At 34.8% G+C, this 8617-nt stretch overlaps 1 protein-coding gene across 1 annotated transcript; it reads left to right on the top strand.

The window, feature by feature from the left end:
* Positions 1 to 1762: 1762 nt before the first annotated feature.
* On the top strand, positions 1763 to 4930 carry LOC142977289 (uncharacterized). Its single transcript, XM_076121100.1, has 4 exons — positions 1763 to 2062; positions 2540 to 2776; positions 3825 to 3960; positions 4374 to 4930. The coding sequence occupies exons 1-4, from the start codon at positions 1965 to 1967 to the stop codon at positions 4527 to 4529; spliced, it is 627 nt and encodes a 208-aa protein (XP_075977215.1). The 5' UTR covers positions 1763 to 1964; the 3' UTR covers positions 4530 to 4930.
* The last annotated feature ends 3687 nt before the right edge of the window (positions 4931 to 8617 follow it).

Below are 8617 nucleotides of genomic sequence, written 5' to 3'. Positions count from 1 at the left end.
CATTATCCTGTCTGTCTCTAACAGACAGGATTTTGCATTCATGGTAATATATGCCCCAAACGGTCAACATTTACTGTCTCAAATATTTTGTAAGAAGGTTCGGAAATAAAGGATATTTTAAATAAGAATAGTTTAAATAATTTTCGAGTCCATGAATACAAAACTCTCATACGTAAGATTGGCATGAAATAGGTTTAGACAGACATAGGTGGAAGAAGGGAACAGAGGCCTTTGCCCTGCAGTGGGACAATATGGGCTGATAATGAATAATAATAATACAATGCCTCTTAGAGATTCTTAACCATTGATGTCGTGTGGCGACAGATCAGCATTACTTAAGGATAGGACATCAATAACTTAAACAATCAATTTGTTTTTGTGTCACGATAGTTGAAATATAAATATTCGCAAGCTACGAAGAAGAATCTTAGTAATAAGATACTGACTTAATTTTCACTTCATTTAAAAGTAAAAAACAACACATTATCTGGGAGCGTACATGTGCCCAACAGTGAGGCAAAAGTGGACTAAAATCCTAAAGGTCTACTTCGCCACCTGGTGCTGAAAAAATTGATAGATTATTCTTTCACTTTTTTCACGCTATTTACTGAAGATTAAAAGATAGAGTCTTAGAACTGAAATTTGAAAAACAGTTCTTACAAATATCGGTGTTTATAGTAAAATACGAATATCTTAAATTGTAAGCTATGCTAAAAATCTTAATCAATCAATCCATTGTTTTTGGTTCTAAAATTGGTCAGAGGACAGTTAGTCTAATCAGATTAAACGAGTGATTTTTTTACATAAATGAAGATATGCAATGAACATTAAAATGGCACATATTTTTCTGTTAGTTCGGCATCATAAACAGTGTGTTTCAAGTACTAATTTCTCACTAGTAAGATTTAGAAAAGTATTGGACAAGACGTTGAAAACAAGCCAGGCTAAAATAATAAAATACGTTATATTACGTACATCGTTTTATTTAAAAATTAAACGTTCCGTTGCAGCCATCCACAATCCACAAAAGTTAAATGTTTAACCAACCCGTCAATAAGTTAATGTTTAAAAATTTGTTTTAAAATAATTAGTTTTCTTACTATTATTTTTAGTGATACAGAGTTTAGAATAACTTGACTTTCTGCAAACAGTATTAAGGGATTAGTATCTTTAAAAAAAACTGACGACAGTTATCAAAATTGCTACACTATTTAAGTTGAGTGAATTACACAATAATGTTAGCAACACGAAAGTTCTTATTAGAAGAGAGATTTTAGGACATGTTTTCCAATTTTCGTCTTGTTAGAATTAATTTATTGATTATAGCGCCATCTGTCCGTGAGTAGCTAGTTCAAAAACTCACCACTAGATGTCTAACGAATGCTTGTTTTGTATTCTCTTTTTCGTTTACAGTGTGGAGAACAACTTACTTATCGTGGGATAGATTTGCGGCAATGTTTTGTACTAGTGTGATATTTTAGTAGGTATATCGCAATAATATTTAAATATTTTGGTTTCAACAATTTAATCGTTTATAAGATAATATCGCAACTCGAACATAGGTAATAATTTAAAAGTTACCTCATATTTTTTTTAGCAGCTACATCATCTTGTGACAAAATCTCTTGTAATTCAGCTGAAATATTGGAAAATAAAATATAAAATAGCAAAATACTATTAATTTGCCCTGACATTGAAACGCGTTTGAATAAGCATTGATTTGAAACCACAAAAAGTCTTTACCAAAAACGTACAAAGACGCTTGGAGAAACGCCACGAAAAAGAAAGAAAAAGTTCCAAACACGAAAATCAGTTGAAATGAGCTGTCAATACAAAATTCTTGATCACCTTACACAACTGTCAGGATAATATTTTTTGGGTAATTAAAAAAAGGAAAATGACAAATCCAGTGTGTGGGTGTGCGTAGTGGATGTTTTGTTTTGGCCGGGTGGTAGTTTAGTGAGATGGTGCGGTGGAGGTTCTCTCTGTTGCTGGCCATGCTGCTGCTGCTGATGCCGGTGAAGACCGGCTCCAAAATTGAAGATGATGAGGGAGAGGAAGAGTAAGTATTGACCAATGATTACCCTGTACGATGCTGATGCAAGTCCTGGTTAAACAAAGAGTGAAAGTTGTCACCTGGTGTCAAAATAAATACCATAGTGTTAGACGTCAGTTTACAGAAGAAATTGTGGCGTCCTGAATATTTGTAGGTTTCGGAAAAATTCGAGGTAAAACAATTGCTGTATATTGTTGACAAGACTGTGAACCAATGCTCAGGTTTATGGCATGAGGAGAACCTTTACTTTTGGATATTTTAGATGCAAGTGAACAAATTTACTTTTGTGGTTTAAAATCCTAGCCTACAAGCTATTTGATGACTACCTATACACCAGCTTCCACAAAATATATAAAGTTTTATTCTTACTTACATAATTAATTTTCGTAACAGACCTAACTATCAATAGTAATTCTTAGGTAACCAGAGTTGAATCTCCCCAAACATCAAAGACTAAAACATAATAAATTTCGTTTCTTCAAGCCGGAGGGTCGAAGAAGCTGAAGAGGACGACGACGACGATGAGGAGGACGAGGAGGAAGAGGCTACATCAGCCAACAAAGAGGAAAGAGTGACGGTGGTGCGCCGGCCACCCATCGTGCCCACGGCCAAGACGTTCTCAGTCACAAGAACCGTGAAGAAACGACCTCTCGAATGCTATGTTTGCGCTTATAAGTCTGAAACGCCGCTCAGAGCATGTTTGGATCCTACTAAATACAGGTACCCATCAATTTATTTGGTTAATAAAATAGCAGGCTGTCAAACGGTCACTGTTGATCTTTTAAAACACGAAACATGGTGCTGTAATACCCAAAACGGTTGGTCCATATGCTACGAATATAAATGTATCTATCTATACATTTATAATAATAGTAAATTGTTTTTTATTTCGACGCAAAAGTTGTTTGTGACATACAATCATGCTGCATGCTGATAAAAATATGAATGTTAATCAGTATGAGAATTTGAAAGGCTCAATTGGGTGTTAAAATATATTCTGTTATAGTTGTTCAACAGTGACTAGAGTCCATATTATGCTGCAATAAATTTTAAGTTTGAGACTGAATAAACCAGCACAATTTTTCAAACCTCTATTCACATTTCACATTAAAAATAGTTATAATCTCAATAAAATTCGAAGTGATATTTTCGAATTTTCAGAGCGGAAGTAGAATATATTGTTCGTATAAATACAGAAGTGAGACCGCAACTTCATAGGTGAAGTTCATGTTTATAATATCCTTGCAATAGGCAATATGCACGTGACTTTCTTCATCTTTATACTTTATAACCTTCCTTTTACTGAAGTCTGTTAAAATAGGGATGATGATTATTTGGAATATTATTTACCCGTCTGATAGAATTTTTCTAAATATTGGATGCGTTTTTCTAGTTTCATAGGCAAAAAATTACGCCGATATAATATGGTTTGAGAGGACCCATGATGTCATCGTTTTACATATATTATCGGAAACTTTGACGTCATAATGATTCAATTCCCTGCGTTTCAACTAAGTAACTTTATATTCATTTGAAAAACAAAAACAGTAGCTTTACCGACAGTATTGAAGATCTCTTCTCTTCGAATCTAATATTCTTAAACAGCAGTCGAACATAAAGAAATTTCTTAAATTACTAAAGTATCATCATCCCTATTATAAAATTGTTCAATCATAAAAATATTAACTGAAATCGTAACCTGCATATTTCCTATTGGTTTAGTTTCAAGTGTATTACCCACTTACCGCAGCTTTATCTATGATGCTAGGGTGCACACGATCACGTGTCATAGTGCTGAGGACAAGTGCTTCACGTCAGTCATATCGAAGGGCAGCTCGTACGAGGCGGTTGTGCGCGGCTGCCGCTCCGGATGCGTTGGATCACCTGAGACTACGTGCTGCGAGGTTAATATACCTTCTTTGGTTTAGCATTTTAGTTTAACCAGTTATGGCTAATTTTCCGTCTCTATTTTTTGCAATCTTGTCTCCCAAGAGAAACGACCATGATAACTTTAGAAAGATACTTCGTACATCATTGTTAAATAATGCCATAAAATTTCTTTCGATTTTCTGGGCATGGTAAAATTTGTAAGGCTTATGTAAACAGCCTAGTGAAAAGTATCTGGTTTTTACCAGATACTTATCTTTGATTCAATATTGGATCTACTAGCTCTGGCAGCTGACTAGTTCTTATTTAAATGCTTACCGACACATCTAGGAAACTTCAGTTCTTTTTTGGAGTTATGTTGATGTGGATCTTTTTATTTGTGTATGTCTAGAATAAGCAGAATTTTATTTACCAAACTATCCAATTTCAGTTAAACCGCTGCAACAACCAAGCATTCGCGATGCCAGTGATAGCGCCTCGGTCGCTGACGGCGGGCAAAGCGAACAAGACAATACCTCCCACAATACTGTTCTTCGTGACAGTGTTGCTGGTGCTGCAGACTGTAGTCAAGGTCGCCTTCGTCTAGACATAGAGCCCCGACCTGAGGCACCCTACACACTTGAAACATTTCAACAACTTCTACTCAAATTATTGTCATTTTCTAAAGATTTGTGCTATGTAGACCGGCCCTTGCCTTGCAACCATACAAATAGTGTCAGTTCCACAGTGAGGAATCTCAAATAGTCTCATAATTTGATTTTAACTTTTCTCTGTGTATTAGGATTACTCGCGGTAGGGGCTCTTATACATTGACTATCGTAAGAACAACCATGACAAATTTATTATTTTATTGTAATGTAAGTAAAATTTACGAGATGCTAGGATTGTGAGAGGTGACCGTGAAAATTTGTGATGGATTTAATATGATATACTGTTTTGTAACATTTTTGTAATTTTTTGAAAGTTTGTATAAAATTTTATCGCACATTTTAAATCGGTTTTATTCCAACTTACACTTACTTCGCATAGAAACCTAGAATAATGGTCAAAGTCTTAAATTAGCCTCAATCAAGCATTAAGTCTTTGAAGGCTTAAATGGGGCTTAATCTCATTGTAAGTGCTAATATCAAAGGTATTAAAATAATCTTGAACAACACGCAGGAGTCACACAAGGCAATTCTCGTCCACATAATTGTACAAAGTTCCCCGAATTCCTTTAAAGGCGCTCTTCAAAGCCGCCCTTATAAAAGGCCTTATGATTGAAAGGCGCAAGGGAAGGGTCACTCGACCTCTGCGGTCAAGCCGCCTTTCCGCCCAATTGAGCCGCTTCCGCCCGCCCTGAGGGCGCGGATGTGAGAATGGAATGAATTATTCACGACTATACGTCACCGCAAATGTTTTTTGTTTGAGGGTAATGTTTGGCTATTAAATTAGCTTTGTTACAAAGTATGGATATTTTACATTATGGTGCTGTTTCTTTGGACACTCTTCTCTTGTCTCAGATTACATCAGGCTTATATTGTTTTAAATCGAACCTAAAATGAGTTAGGTAGATATTAACATAAACCAGGTATGTGTTACTATTATAAGCTTACTGCCTCAAATTTCAGCTCTTTATCTCATAAAGACAAGCAAACATGATACAGTAAAAATGTTTGTAACATCCACTTACAAATAAGTTTCATTATATCACCAATGTAAAGCAAAATTGTATTAATATAACCTCACGTAGGCTAATAAGGCTGAAATGTTTTTACAGCTGCAGGTAAACTTTGTTTTAGACACAAATTCAGAACTAAAACTAGTTAAACTTTCCCAACTTCTAGATTAAATTAGATGCGAGCATACATAATTACTTTACCGAGAAATAACTTCATAACATTTTATTATTGAGAATGTTACTTGGATTCTTTGGGTCTTTAGGAAAATTTATCGAGGGAATTTACCCAAGCATATTTTGACATTCATAAACTCAACCCCTAAAGGACTCACCACGTGTGAACTAACCCATAGGAAATTCCAATAAACCCGACGATTTCCCCTTGAAACACCCTCAATTTAGGGTGTCCAGTTAAGAAGCCAGTTCACTTGTTTTCGACATATGGAGCCAATCACTTGAAATGGAGAAGCAGAATGACCTTTTTTTTCAAGCCGATGGAATAGACCCTAAAGCGAAAAATATAGAGGTGATATTTGAGTATTTTGGGTAAAAAGAAAAGTTGGTAATGTTGAATTTTTAGGGTGAGAAAACTCGATATCCGGACCGGACTTTGGGTGATTTTTATTGGTTATAAACAGGGGTCTGGCGTGTTAACCGAGATTTGGGTCGTGTGAAGTTTGGTCAGACAATATGTAGGGGTGTCACGTCGTCTCTTGTTTGATTTGAAAGTTAAGAAGGATGTTTCTTTTGACTTGCACAAGCTAACTTTTGTTATACTTACGATGGGTCGCTGTTTTTCTTTAGTGGGTCGGAGTATTTTTGTACGTGTTACGATGTCATGTTCCCATTTATTTTTAGTTACATCATTTTTAAGATTGTTATTTTTGGACTTGTATTTTGGTAACGAGTTCTGTATTATTGATAGGCCTGTAATTAGCGCATTGATGAGAATTTAGCCATTTAATATGCAAACGTCTGACCAACTTTAAGTTTTGTTCATAAGCCTACAATTAGTGCATTGAGGAGTATTTAGCTGTTGAATATGCAGACGTCTGACCGACTTAATTTTTTTTCACATTTCAATTGACAGCCGTTAAAAATAATAGAACCCGTTTTAAACGTGTCCGGATAAGTATCAGATAGTTTGTCGTATAGAATTCTGACAATAATTTTCAAATATTAATTCTACGTTTCTTTAACCAGCAGTTGGGAAATCTATCAATTTCTCATAACCTGTGAAATTCTCACAATTTCCATTAATCTCATCAGCTGTTTTATACTTACCATTTTACAACACAACAAAAGCAATTTAACAAATATGTGATGTTTGCAATCTAGAGCAAATCTATTTCCCTGCATACGTGTCTCTATGTTGAAGCTTACGAAATTACTTGGTTGGTAATTGAGCGTAATGAGTACTTCATCAACATTGCCTTGTGTGCTTGTGTTCGCCGGGTGGTGCATTAGCATACGAGATTGTACTACGAACCTAGATTGCTTTGCTATACCTATTTCTAGAGTTTGAGAGAGTGTTATAATAATTTTAGGTGCGTGTTTTTTTAGTTTTGTTTTTTCGCGCTATGGAAATTTTATCGTTAACTATATAGATTTTCTGTTCGTTAACAGAATAAGCGAATCAAAAATATTTTTTAAATAAATGCATGCACATAATCATTTCATGAGCCGATCTACGAAAGATGGCTTTTCATAATCCAGTTATATTTTTTTACGTCTCAGACTTTATCCGAGTTTAAAAAATATATATTTTTAGTTAAAAAAAGAAGATTCCGACAAATTGCGATTCTCCTCCTTTTTGGAGTCGGTTAAAAATACTAATACTTTTCACTCTTTATGTTTCAAACATCTGTCAACAGCACGTGCTTTACAAAAAGTGAAGAAAAAGTGTAAAAATCAGTACATTTACAAACAGTTTAGTTTCGGTAGTTCACTTAACACCTGGGTAGGTGTGGGACGAGGAGCTTATGCGGAGGACACAATGCGCAATGATTGATCATATCATTTGGCACGCACCATCGGTCAACACAGATCTGCGGAACATTCGTAGTGATGATCAAGGTATAAAGACATCGATACATTTTGTAGAAATTGAAAAGTTACAATTTCCTCTATTTCAGCTTTCCTTAAATTTTTCTAAACTCAAATAGAAAAGATATTGTTTACCTGGTGGCTGGTGCAATAGAAAGATTTGTAGCAAGTAGAAGAATCAAGTTCATAAAGTTAATTATTGCAAATAAAATTGTCAAGATTCTTACTTGGCGCTTACGCCATTCTGCCACTAAAACCCCTTTTTTATGTAATATTGTTAACAATTCAATTTTGAGATTTAATATATAAAATATATATATAAATAAATAAATAGCGTAGTAACATTGTAATACAATGACTGTCAGTTGCTAGCAAAATACTTGTGAAATAATCCCGTAAAACAAAAGCATTCGAATTTAAAAGTCTGGTGTCAATCGATATCGATGCCATTGAAAGCCATCACTAGCCAATAGTGACAACTGTAATACGCATTATTGGCCGAATGACGAATGATCCACGCATATTTGGATCAATAAAATTATGCAAAATCATCGCGTTATTGTGTGTCCTGTATTGACCGTTTTACTTAAATGCTGTTATAGAAAATATTGCGTATTTATAATATTCGTGCCCGTGATATTTAATAGTGCTGTGTCACGCATGTAACGGTTCTGTTTGTCGAATATATTGTAGTAAATGGTGGGAAGATCAATTTAATTAAGGGAGTTTCTATGACTTCTCTAAATTGAATGACTATAACATAAAGTGACTTATCGCAAACTACTTCATATTTTGGCTTAGGTAAGAAAGGTTAAGTACCTTAGGTGCGCTAATGCTAAGCTAATGTATCCATATCTTCATTCCAACACTGTATTTCTACACATGAAAGTCACTTAAGATTAAGACTGCAAAAAAGGGTACGGCTTTCGAACACTAAGCTAATCGCTTGCGTATGGGCAAATATTTTT

Source organism: Anticarsia gemmatalis, chromosome 12, assembly GCF_050436995.1.
Source record: "Anticarsia gemmatalis isolate Benzon Research Colony breed Stoneville strain chromosome 12, ilAntGemm2 primary, whole genome shotgun sequence".
Lineage (NCBI taxonomy): Eukaryota > Metazoa > Arthropoda > Insecta > Lepidoptera > Erebidae > Anticarsia > Anticarsia gemmatalis.
This window is presented reverse-complemented; position numbering and strand designations above follow the sequence as displayed.

Bases quoted from the DNA above. Each gene is read 5' to 3' on its own strand.
- LOC142977289 (XM_076121100.1), top strand. From the start codon at position 1,965: ATGGTGCGGTGGAGGTTCTCTCTGTTGCTGGCCATGCTGCTGCTGCTG. The intron at 2,063-2,539 runs GTAAGTATTGAC...CGTTTCTTCAAG, and splicing joins GATGATGAGGGAGAGGAAGA to CCGGAGGGTCGAAGAAGCTG. The intron at 2,777-3,824 runs GTACCCATCAAT...CTATGATGCTAG, and splicing joins TTGGATCCTACTAAATACAG to GGTGCACACGATCACGTGTC.